Source organism: Dicentrarchus labrax, unplaced genomic scaffold (genome assembly GCF_905237075.1).
Source record: "Dicentrarchus labrax unplaced genomic scaffold, dlabrax2021, whole genome shotgun sequence".
Taxonomy (NCBI): Eukaryota; Metazoa; Chordata; class Actinopteri; family Moronidae; genus Dicentrarchus; species Dicentrarchus labrax.
This window is the reverse complement of record NW_026136763.1, coordinates 196,865-210,000: the sequence shown is the minus strand read 5'-3', so window position 1 is coordinate 210,000 and position 13,136 is coordinate 196,865. Positions and strand designations below refer to the sequence as shown.

The 13,136-nt window shown below is 38.8% G+C and overlaps 1 protein-coding gene and 2 long non-coding RNA genes across 3 annotated transcripts in view; 1 reads left to right on the top strand and 2 right to left on the bottom strand.

Annotated features, from left to right (window-relative positions):
- Positions 1–13,136, top strand: part of LOC127359759 (uncharacterized) — a 45,691-nt gene that overhangs the window by 18,950 nt on the left and 13,605 nt on the right. The window lies entirely within an intron of this gene.
- On the bottom strand, positions 1,795–12,089 carry LOC127359753 (deoxynucleotidyltransferase terminal-interacting protein 1). The gene is made up of 14 exons (XM_051393867.1): positions 11,771–12,089; positions 11,578–11,717; positions 9,747–9,818; positions 6,136–6,232; positions 4,880–4,978; positions 4,104–4,163; positions 3,970–4,026; positions 3,753–3,814; positions 3,616–3,658; positions 3,463–3,521; positions 3,300–3,360; positions 3,072–3,143; positions 2,126–2,181; positions 1,795–2,038 (listed from the first exon to the last, which is right to left on the bottom strand). The coding sequence occupies exons 2-14, from the start codon at positions 11,649–11,651 to the stop codon at positions 1,930–1,932; spliced, it is 921 nt and encodes a 306-aa protein (XP_051249827.1). The 5' UTR covers positions 11,652–11,717; positions 11,771–12,089; the 3' UTR covers positions 1,795–1,929.
- On the bottom strand, positions 5,030–5,438 carry LOC127359760 (uncharacterized). Its single transcript, XR_007882827.1, has 3 exons — positions 5,425–5,438; positions 5,255–5,274; positions 5,030–5,094 (listed from the first exon to the last, which is right to left on the bottom strand). It is a non-coding gene; the product is annotated as an uncharacterized LOC127359760 (long non-coding RNA).

Sequence of the window (13,136 nt, the reverse complement as noted above, 5' to 3'; positions counted from 1 at the left end):
TGGTAACTGAAGGCTCTGGCTCCTGTTCTACTTTTAGAGACTATAGGAACCACAAGTAGCCCAGCATACAGAGAACGTAGTGTTCTAGAGGGGTAATAGGGTACTATGAGCTCTTTAAGATATGAAGGGGCCTGACCATGAAGAGCTTTATAGGTGAGGAGGAGGATTTTAAATTCTATTCTACATTTTACAGGGAGCCAATGCAGAGAAGCTAGTACAGGAGAGATGTGATCTCTTTTTCTAGTTCCTGTCAGTACTCGTGCTGCAGCGTTCTGAATTAATTGGAGCGTTTTAATGGACTTATTGGGGCAACCTGATAATAAAGAGTTGCAGTAATCCAGCCTTGAAGTAACAAATGCATGGATTAGTTTTTCTGCATCTGTCTGTGATAGTATGTGTCTAATTTTTGTAATATTACGTAAATGAAAGAAGGCAGTCCTAGAGGTCTGCTTTATGTGGGAGTTAAATGACAAATCCTGATCAAAGATAACTCCAAGATTCCTGACAGTGGTGCTAGAGGCCAAGTTAATGCCATCTAGAGTAACTATATCTTTAGACAATGAGTCTCTAAGGTTTTTGGGGCCAAGAACAAGAATTTTGTTTTTTTCTGAGTTTAACATCAGAAAATTGCAGGTCATCCAGGATTTTATGTCCTTAAGACATGTTTGTAATTTAGATAATTGATTAATTTCATTGGGTTTGATTGATAGATATAACTGCGTATCATCTGCATAACAGTGAAAGTTAATGGAGTGATTCCTAATAATGTTGCCTAAAGGGAGCATATATAAAGTAAATAGTATTGGTCCAAGTACAGAACCTTGTGGAACTCCATGACTAACTTTAGTATTTATTGAAGATTCATCGTTAACATGTACAAACTGCGAGCGATCTGATAAATATGACTTAAACCAGCTTAGGGCGGTTCCTTTAATGCCAATTTGATGCTCAAGTCTCCCCAAAAGAATATTATGGTCAATGGTGTCAAATGCAGCACTAAGATCTAATAATACAAGTACAGAGACAAGTCCATTGTCAGAAGCAGTCAGAAGGTCATTATTAACTTTAACCAGAGCTGTCTCTGTGCTATGATGAACTCTAAATCCTGACTGAAAATCCTCAAATAAACTATTGTTATGTAGAAAGTCACACAACTCTTTGGCGACTACTTTCTCCAGAATCTTAGAGAGGAAGGGGAGGTTAGAAATCGGTCTATAGTTGGCTAAAACCCCTGGGTCAAGAGTGGACTTTTTAAGAAGGGGTTTAATTACAGCTACTTTAAAGGACTGTGGTACATATCCTGATAATAAAGAAAGATTAATCATATCCAGTAAAGAAGTGCCAATTAAGGGAACAACTTCTTTAAGCAGCCTAGTTGGGATCGGGTCTAACAGACAGGTTGATGGCTTCGATGAAGAAATGATTGAAGTTAACTGATGAAGATCGATAGCAGAAAAACAGTCTAAATATACATCTAAGTTTACATTGACAGAAGTCCCTGAACTTGGAGAGCCACTGATAACTATTGATGGCAGTATCTCCTGTATATTTCATATTCTGTTGATCAATAACTGCAGGAAGGTGGGTGATTATTGATCCTGATAATTGGCCATCGTTCTAATACAGCTCTTGTTCACAGGGAACATTAAGTCATTTTTACTAGTTTTGTTTCACAATCAAAGTTCCAAAAGGAATGTAATATTTTTAATTTATAAGATAGATAGATATATTGATCCCAAGCTGGGATCAATAAAGATGAATAATAAACAGACATCGAGCGGCTGGAAGCAAACGTCAGTCACAAAGTTTTTATTGCATTTTTTTTAAAAACGGGAAAAGTAAAAACAACAGAAGCAGCCAATCAGATCAGAGCCTGGTGGTCACATGATAACTGTGATTGGTCTGTGGGGGGTGTAATGTGAGACAGGGTCAGAGGTCAGCGTCTCTCTGAGCCTCCATGGCTCTCTGCATCTTCTCCACCATCCACACAGGAACCGAGAACGGCTTCAACTCGTCCATCCTCACGTCTGGACAGTCCCTGAATGCAACACACACAGGTGTTACCATGGTTACCACAGACAGATGCCTTACCGTGGAGAGGAAGCATTGACCACGACACACTCACTTGTACTCGTCGCTGCGAGACAAATCCTGGATGTCTTCCTCGATCAGCAGGTACGCCTGAACACAACACACACACACACACACACACACACACACACACACACACACACACACACACACACGGGTCACTGTGAGGTGTTCAGGTTGTTAACAGTAAGTGTATTACTGTATAGTAAGACATTCCTCTTTGATAAAGCTTATAGTTAGGGCTGGATCAGGTGAGTCCTGAACCATCCCTTAGTTATGCTGCTATAGGCCTAGACTATCGGGGGATTTCCCATGGTGCACTGAGCTCCTCTCTTCCTCTCTCTTTCTGCACTCATTCATGTCCCATTAATGCATGTTACTAACTTCACTTCTTCCCCGGAGTTCTTGTGCTTTCTCGTCTCGCAGGTTCTTATGGATCCTGGTGGAGCCTCCTGCCATGGTCCTGCTTGATTGCCATTGCCAATACTGTTGTTGCTGTGCACCTGTCTGTCTGTCTGTCTGTCTCTCTCGCTCTCTGCCCTCTCTCTGCCTCTCTCTCTCTCTCTCTCTCTCTCTCTCTCTCTCACCCCAACTGGTCGAGACAGACGACCACCCACCTAGAGCCGGAGGATCTGTCCTAGGTTTCTGCCTTTTAACAGGCAGTTTTTCCTTGCCCTTGTCTCCAAGGTCTTGCTCATGGTGGTACTGTTGGGTCTCTGTAAATAATGTTTTAAAGAGTTCGGTCTAGACCTGCTCTATTTGAAAAGTGTCCTGAGATAACTTCTGTTATGAATTGGCGCTATACAAATAAAATGAATTGTATGTATATATGTTGTATGTATATATGTTGTATGTATATATGTTGTATGTTTATATGTTGTATGTATATATGTTGTATGTATATATGTTGTATGTTTATATGTTGTATGTATATATGTTGTATGTTTATATGTGAGTGTGTGTGTGTCGATGTTTCTTACCATCTTCCCTCCTGTCGCTCTCATGTGGTGTCTCTCTGCCAACCATTGCTTATCCTTCGCATCTGCTGCATACTGACAACAACAATAAAGCACACTGAGGACTCCTCACCTTCATCCTCATCATCCTCACTGACTGCTGTCGCAGTGTGAAACCAGCAGACTCATCTTCAGTATGTGTTGTTTGTTTGTTTACTCGCCACCAACAGGGTGAGCAGACTGTGTGTTTACCTTGAACAGGTCAGCGTGTTTGATGTAGATTCGTCCTCTCGTCCCACCCATCCCCAGCGCCCTGCAAAATGACATCACAACAACGCCATGACTTACTTCCTGTTTAGCTGCATCAATAACGTTAAACTCCGCCTCCAGACTGACACTACAGGTTGTCACTCACTTGTTGGCTCTGGAGCCGAGAACAAACGTGCTGCTCTCGTTCAGTCTGGACGGATCCCACTGAAACACACATTGTACACATTAATGCTAGAGTTAGCTCTAATGCTAACAGTACACTGGATGTGACACAGTTACCTGTCTGATGATGACTCACCTTTGGTCCCTCCCTCTTGATGGGGTCAGACTTGAGCTTCACTCTGAGGACAGACAGGGACAGGTGGGTCAGCTGGGACTGACGATGATATCACTGTTACCTGATGATGACGTCACTGTTACCTGCCAGATACTCACTGGGTGGAGAAGGTGTGAGGTCGATCAGAAGAGACGGACGCCGCACCTGGACGAGTCCTCCTCTGAGGAAGACAGAGACCAAGTTAATGATACCTGTCTCTCACCTGTCTGTCACACCTGTCTGGTTCCAGCGGTCTAGTTTAAGTGCCGTTCAGTGTACAGGTGTACCTGTCTCACCTGTCTTTGAATAAAAACACCTGTAGGGAGGTCACAGTACCTTCTTGGGGAGGGGGCTTCCTCTCTGACTGTAGTCTTCATCAGCAGGTCTGGACCTCTGAGAGAACACAAAGAACCAGATCAGACGTGGACCAGGTTCCAATATGTTCTGGACGCCCATTGGACTGTTCCTACCTTGATGGCGGCCTCTGGCCCCGTCCTCTTCACCTCCCCCTCAGGAAACAGCTGTTTGGCCTGTTGATGACAGACAGATGTTCAGAGTGTGGTCAGACAGGGTCTGTGTCTCATTCTGCATACTTCCGTCAGTACAGTGCTAATGTGCACCGACCACTTCCTGCCGTAGAGCCACTGTCGATGGTTGTTGTCCCAAAGGAACTCTGATGTTAGAACACCCGAAATGACGAGCGTGACGAACGCGACACACATGAACGCGATTTTCCAGCCCGCCAAAAATATATGCCGGCTTTTATTTACAGACATTTTTCTGCAGGTTAATTTCCCGCTCAGTTCACAGCGTGTGGAAACTACGCCGCCTCCGACGCCAACGCAGGTTCGGGTAGCGAGGTAGCTAGGTAGCATTAACAGGTAACTCGCCAAATGATTCTGTCGGCTTCAGTCAGTGAGGACCTGTAAGTAATGCGTCAGACGACAGTAAACCGTCTCGTATTACCGCTGTTACTTTATACGATAGAGTTCATTTATAACGTGCTCGTCCCAATGCTCCCTCCCCTTCCGCTCTGGAGTCAGGATGGCGTCCGTTCAGTGCGAGTAGGGTCCATCATTTCACTCTGAATTGTTTGACCGTTGTTAGGGGTCATCCAGGTACTTTCAGTGCACTGACTCTCTGTGTTATCTCCACTATACACTTAAAACTAAATGTTTGAAGTGTGCAAGTAGGCGGAATGAGACACAGCCAGGAAGTGCGGTCTGACAACAGGAAGTGATCTCACATGTTCCAGAACGTTCCTGCAGGACTCTTTGATCAGCTGATCAGTCTGAACGTCGTCACCAACGTTCTCCTTCACGTTCTCTGCCGCTTTCTCAAAGAACTGCAACGACAGGAGAAGATCAACACCTGTATACACCTTTATACACCTGTTCACACCTTTGTACACCTGTATATACCTGTATACACCTTTATACACCTTTATACACCTGTTCACACCTATTCACACCTTTGTACACCTGTTCACACCTTTGTACACCTTTGTACACCTGTTCACACCTTTGTACACCTGTATACACCTTTATACACCTATTCACACCTGTTCACACCTATTCACACCTGTTCACACCTATTCACACCTTTATACACCTGTTCACACCTTTGTACACCTGTTCACACCTTTGTACACCTGTATATACCTGTATACACCTTTATACACCTTTATACACCTGTTCACACCTTTGTACACCTGTTCACACCTTTATACACCTGTATATACCTGTATACACCTTTATACACCTTTATACACCTGTTCACACCTATTCACACCTTTATACACCTGTTCACACCTTTATACACCTGTTCTCACCTTTATACACCTGTTCTCACCTTTATACACCTGTTCACACCTTTTTACACCTGTTCACACCTTTGTACACCTGTTCACACCTTTATACACCTGTTCACACCTTTGTACACCTGTTCACACCTTTGTACACCTGTTCACACCTTTGTACACCTGTATATACCTGTATACACCTTTATACACCTATTCACACCTGTTCACACCTATTCACACCTGTTCACACCTATTCACACCTATTCACACCTTTATACACCTGTTCACACCTTTGTACACCTGTATATACCTGTATACACCTTTATACACCTGTTCACACCTGTTCACACCTTTATACACCTGTTCACACCTATTCACACCTTTATACACCTGTTCACACCTTTTTACACCTGTTCACACCTTTGTACACCTGTTCACACCTTTATACACCTGTTCACACCTTTGTACACCTGTTCACACCTTTGTACACCTGTTCACACCTTTATACACCTGTTCACACCTTTGTACACCTGTTCACACCTTTGTACACCTGTTCACACCTTTGTACACCTGTTCACACCTTTGTACACCTGTTCACACCTTTATACACCTGTTCACACCTTTATACACCTGTTCACACCTTTATACACCTGTTCAAACAACATTCAAGAGTCATTGCTTGTAAAAAAGTGACCTCTGACCTTATGGTACTTCCTGAACACAGCCATGATGTCATCGTTGAAGCTGGGCTGAAGCACCGCCCTCAGCAGGTCCATGGACACCTGAGGATCAGTGTAACTGCGCACACACACACACACACACACACACACACACACACACACACACACACACACACAGACCAGTTAAACCAGTATGACTACACATAAACATAAAATAACATTCAGTGTACAGTCAATGTTCCAGATTTCAGAGTTCACTGTGAACGTTAGCGCAGCGGTACTAGTGTTGACCTTTGACCTTTCAGCAGAGTGGAGATGTGCTGTTAGCAGTTCGACTGGTTCATGCGCGAACAGTGGGTCGTCCACTGACACAGTCAGAACCATTAAGAACCAAAAAGAACCATTAGGAACCAGTAGAACCATTGACCAGCTTCCAGTTGTGGTTCGGGAGGCAGACACCCTCACCACATTCAAGAGTAGGCTTAAGACATTCCTCTTTGATAAAGCTTATAGTTAGGGCTGGATCAGGTGAGTCCTGAACCATCCCTTAGTTATGCTGCTATAGGCCTAGACTATCGGGGGATTTCCCATGGTGCACTGAGCTCCTCCCTTCCTCTCTCTTTCTGCACTCATTCATGTCCCATTAATGCATGTTACTAACTTCACTTCTTCCCCGGAGTTCTTGTGCTTTCTCATCTCGCAGGTTCTTGTCGATCCTGGTGGAGCCTCCTGCCATGGTCCTGCTAGATTGCCATTGCCAATACTGTTGTTGCTGTGCACCTGTCTGTCTGTCTGTCTGTCTGTCTCTCTCTGTCTCTCTCTCTCTCACCCCAACTGGTCGAGACAGACGACCACCCACCTAGAGCCGGAGGATCTGTCCTAGGTTTCTGCCTTTTAACAGGCAGTTTTTCCTTGCCCTTGTCTCCAAGGTCTTGCTCATGGTGGTACTGTTGGGTCTCTGTAATTAATGTTTTAAAGAGTTCGGTCTAGACCTGCTCTATTTGAAAAGTGTCCTGAGATAACTTCTGTTATGAATTGGCGCTATACAAATAAAATTGAATTGAATTGAATTGAAATTAAGAACCAGTAGAACTATTACGAACAATTAGAAACCAGTAGAACCATTAAGAACCAGTAGAACCAATAAGAACCAGTAGAACTATTAAAAACCATTAGGAACCAGTAGAACCATTAAGAACCAGTAGAACTATTGAGAACCATAAAGAACCAGTAGAACTGTTAAGAACCATTAGGAACCATTAGAGCCATTAAGAACCGGTAGAACCATTAGGAACCATGAGAACCAGTAGAACCATTAAGAACCATGAGAAGCAGTAGAACCATTAGGAACCATTAGAACCAGTAGAACTATTAAGAACCATTATGAACCAGTAGAACCATTAAGAACAGGTAGAACCATTATGAACCAGTAGAACCATTGAGAACCAGTAGAGCCATTATAACCAGTAGAACCATTAAGAACCAGAAGAACCATTAAGAACCAGTAGAACCAATGAGAACCAGTAGAACCAATAAGAACCAGTAGAACTATTGAGAACCAGTAGTGCCATTAAGAACCAGTAGAACCATTAAGAACCAGTACAGCCATTTAGAACCAGTAGAACCATTAGGAACCAGTATAATTATTGAGAACCATTGAGAACCATTAGGAACCATTAGAACCAGTGGAACTATTAAGAACCATTAGAGCCACTAAGAACCAGTAGAACAATTAAGAACCATTGGGAACCATTAGGCACCATTAGAACCAGTAGAACTATTAAGAACCATTAGGAACCAGTGGAACTATTAAGAACCATTAGAGCCACTAAAAACCAGCAGAACAATTAAGAACCATTGGGAACCATTAGGCACCATTAGAACCATTAAGAACCAGTAGAGCCATTAAGAACCAGTAGAACCATTAGGAACCAGTAAAGCTATTAAGAAACAGTAGAACTATTAAGAAGCAGTAGCGCCATTAAGAACCAGTAGAACCATTAAGAACCAGTACAGCCATTAAGACCCAGTAGAACCATTAAGAACCAGTAGAAAAATTAAGAATCAGTAGAACCAATAAGAACCAGTAGAATCATTGAGAACCAGTAGAACCACTGAGAACCAGTGAAAACATTAAGAACCAGTAGAACTATTAAGAACCAGTAGAACCATTAAGAACCAGTAGAACCATTAAGAATCAGTAGAACCAATAAGAACCAGTAGAATCATTGAGAACCAGTAGAACCAATAAGAACCAGTAAAACCATTAAGAACCAGTAGAACTATTAAGAACAAGTAGAGCCATTAACAAACATTAAGAACCAGTAGAACCATTAAGAACCAGTAGAATCATTAAGAACCAGTAGAGCCATTAAGAACCAGTAGAACCAATAAAAACCAGTAGAACCATTAAGAACCAGTAGAGCCATTAAGAACCAGTAGAACCAATAAAAACCACTAAGAACCAGTAGAACCATGAAGAACCAGTAGAGCCATTAAGAACCAGTAGAATCATTGAGAACCAGTAGAACCAATAAGAACCAGTAGAGCCACTGAGAACCAGTAGATCCAATAAGAACCAGTAGAGCCATTAAGAACCAGTAGAACCATTAAGAACCAGTACAGCCATTAAGACCCAGTAGAACCATTAAGAACCAGTAGAAAAATTAAGAATCAGTAGAACCAATAAGAACCAGTAGAATCATTGAGAACCAGTAGAACCAATGAGAACCAGTGAAACCATTAAGAACCAGTAGAACTATTAAGAACCAGTGAAACCATAGAACCAGAAACATTAAGAACCAGTAGAACCATTAAGAACCGTAGAACCATAAGAAATAGAACCAATAAGAACCAGTAGAATCATTGAGAACCAGTAGAACCAATAAGAACCAGTAAAACCATTAAGAACCAGTAGAACTATTAAGAACAAGTAGAGCCATTAACAAACATTAAGAACCAGTAGAACCATTAAGAACCAGTAGAATCATTAAGAACCAGTAGAGCCATTAAGAACCAGTAGAACCAATAAAAACCAGTAGAACCATTAAGAACCAGTAGAGCCATTAAGAACCAGTAGAACCATTAGGAACCAGTAGAACTATTAAGAACCAGTAGAGCCATTAAGAACCACTAAGAACCATTAGAACCATTAAGAACCAGTAGAGCCATTAAGAACCAGAAGAATCATTGAGAACCAGTAGAACCAATAAGAACCAGTAGAGCCATTGAGAACCAGTAGATCCAATAAGAACCAGTAGAACCATTAAGAACCATTAAGAACCAGTAGAACCATTAAGGACCAGGACAGCCACTGAGAACCAGTAGAACTATTAAGAACCAGTAAAACCATTAAGAACTATTAAGAACCATTAAGAACCAGTAGAACTATTAAGAACCAGTAGAGCCATTAAGAACCATTAAGAACCAGTAGAACCAATAAGAACCGGTATGAACCAGTAGAACCATTAAGAACCAGTAGAATCAGTAGAACCATTAAGAACCAGTAGAACTATTAAGAACCAGTAGAGCCATTAAGAACCAGTAGAACCAATTAGAACCGGTATGTACCAGTAGAACCATTAAGAACCAGTAGAATCAGTAGAACCATTAAGAACCAGTAGAATCAGTACCTCACTGTCATGTGTGAGCGTCGTCCTCGTCTGTGAATCTGTCGGTGTTTGATCATCAGGTTCCACGGCTTCTAAACACACATCATAATCAATAGTATTATATATTATAGTATATTATAGTCAATATACAGTATTATAATATGATCAGTGTATAATAATCAATAGTATTATATATTATAGTATATTATAATCAATATACAGTATTATAATATGATCAATGTATAGTAATCAATAGTATTATATATTATAGTATATTATAATCAATATACAGTATTATAATATGATCAATGTATAGTAATCAATAGTATTATATATTATAGTATATTATAATCAATATACAGTATTATAATATGATCAATGTATAATAATCAATAGTATTATAGTACATTATAGTCAATATACAGTATTATAATATGATCAATATCTAATAATCAATAGTATTATAGTATATTATAATCAATATACAGTATTATAATATGATCAATATCTAATAATCAATATACAGTATTATAATATGATCAATATAAAATAATCAATATACAGTATTATAATATGATCAATATCTAATAATCAATATAGAGTATTATAATATGATCAATATCTAATAATCAATATACAGTATTATAATATGATCAATATCTAATAATCAATATACAGTATTATAATATGATCAATATCTAATAATCAATATACAGTACTATAATATGATCAATATCTAATAATCAATATACAGTATTATAATATGATCAATATCTAATAATCAATATACAGTACTATAATATGATCAATATCTAATAATCAATATACAGTATTATAATATGATCAATATCTAATAATCAATATACAGTACTATAATATGATCAATATCTAATAATCAATATACAGTACTATAATATGATCAATATCTAATAATCAATATACAGTACTATAATATGATCAATATCTAATAATCAATATACAGTATTATATGATCAATATCTAATAATCAATATACAGTACTATAATATGATCAATATCTAATAATCAATATACAGTATTATAATATGATCAATATCTAATAATCAATATACAGTACTATAATATGATCAATATCTAATAATCAATATACAGTACTATAATATGATCAATATCTAATAATCAATATACAGTACTAAATAAAAAATAATATATAATATGATCAATATCTAATAATCAATATACAGTACTATAATATGATCAATATCTAATAATCAATATACAGTACTATAATATGATCAATATCTAATAATCAATATACAGTATTATAATATGATCAATATCTAATAATCAATATACAGTACTATAATATGATCAATATCTAATAATCAATATACAGTACTATAATATGATCAATATCTAATAATCAATATACAGTACTATAATATGATCAATATCTAATAATCAATATACAGTATTATAATATGATCAATATCTAATAATCAATATACAGTACTATAATATGATCAATATCTAATAATCAATATACAGTACTATAATATGATCAATATCTAATAATCAATATACAGTACTATAATATGATCAATATCTAATAATCAATATACAGTACTATAATATGATCAATATCTAATAATCAATATACAGTATTATAATATGATCAATATCTAATAATCAATATACAGTATTATAATATGATCAATATCTAATAATCAATATACAGTACTATAATATGATCAATATCTAATAATCAATATACAGTATTATAATATGATCAATATCTAATAATCAATATACAGTACTAAAATGATCAATATCTAATAATCAATATAAGTTCTCACAATATAAAAATATTTCCGGGGTCTGCTCCGCCTGTTCCGGCCCGTCCTGTTCCAGCCAGTCCCGGCCTCCCTCACTGCGGTGGGCCCCCATGGTGGAAGCGGTGCTGGTCCGGTCCGGATCCAACCGAGACAGCTAACAGCGGCTAACAGCTAACAGCTAACAGCTAACAGCTAACAGCGGCTAACAGCGGCTAACAGCAACAGCGCAACACAACAGCTAACAGCGGCTAACAGCTAACAGCGGCTAACAGCTAACAGCGGCTAACAGCTAACAGCGGCTAACAGCGGCTAACAGCTAACAGCGGCTAACAGCTAACTGCGGCAGCTCGCGGTGTTTTCTCTCCGCAGCGGATGTTTCCGGTTACCGGTTTGTTCCCGTAAGTCACCGCGCGGACAGACAACGACAGGACCAGATCTCTCCTGATCAACAGACAATAATCGATAATAACGCCTGATATTGACGGCTAACTGTCTGTCTGCTTCCAGGAAGCTCCGCTGTCTTCTTCCGCTCGCGTGAAGCTAGCAGGAACACCGACGACTCTTCCGGTCATTCTCTTCAGAATAAAAGCACCATCTCCACTTACGTGAAACAACGGTTTTATAAATGTTGTTTATTATCATTATGTTTATTTATTATTTTACAGAAGATGCGACTGATGCAACAGAGCAGATCATGTTGACATTAAAGTTAATAATGACCTTCTGATTGCTTCTGACAATGGACTTGTCTCTGTACTTGTATTATTAGATCTTAGTGCTGCATTTGACACCATTGACCATAATATTCTTTTACAGAGACTTGAGCATCAAATTGGCATTAAAGGAACCGCACTAAGCTGGTTTAAGTCATATTTATCAGATCGCTCGCAGTTTGTACATGTTAACGATGAATCTTCAATAAATACTACAGTTAGTCATGGAGTTCCACAAGGTTCTGTACTTGGACCAATACTATTTACTTTATATATGCTCCCTTTAGGCAACATTATTAGGAATCACTCCATTAACTTTCACTGTTATGCAGATGATACGCAGTTATATCTATCAATCAAACCCAATGAAATTAATCAATTATCTAAATTACAAACATGTCTTAAGGACATAAAATCCTGGATGACCTGCAATTTTCTGATGTTAAACTCAGAAAAAAACGAAATTCTTGTTCTTGGCCCCAAAAACCTTAGAGACTCACTGTCTAAAGATATAGTTACTCTAGATGGCATTAACTTGGCCTCTAGCAGCACTGTCAGGAATCTTGGAGTTATCTTTGATCAGGATTTGTCATTTAACTCCCACATAAAGCAGACCTCTAGGACTGCCTTCTTTCATTTACGTAATATTAGAAAAATTAGACACATCCTATCACAGACAGATGCAGAAAAACTAATCCATGCATTTGTTACTTCAAGGCTGGATTACTGCAACTCTTTATTATCAGGTTGCCCCAATAAGTCCATTAAGATAGCTATTGATTATTTCTTGCTGTATACATTGATTATATTATGTATTCAGTGTGCTGCTGTGGAACATGAGGAGAACGTTCCTGTTATTGATCCGAGTATTAAATCAATGAGAC

What these genes read in the sequence shown, in the direction of transcription:
- LOC127359753 (XM_051393867.1), bottom strand. Translation starts at nt 11,651, where the DNA reads ATGGGGGCCCACCGCAGTGAGGGAGGCCGGGACTGGCTGGAACAGGAC. An exon ending in AACACGCTGACCTGTTCAAG is followed by an intron (nt 3,144 to 3,299) that starts GTAAACACACAG and finishes TGTTGTTGTCAG; the next exon opens with TATGCAGCAGATGCGAAGGA. An exon ending in TCTCGCAGCGACGAGTACAA is followed by an intron (nt 2,039 to 2,125) that starts GTGAGTGTGTCG and finishes TGTTGCATTCAG; the next exon opens with GGACTGTCCAGACGTGAGGA.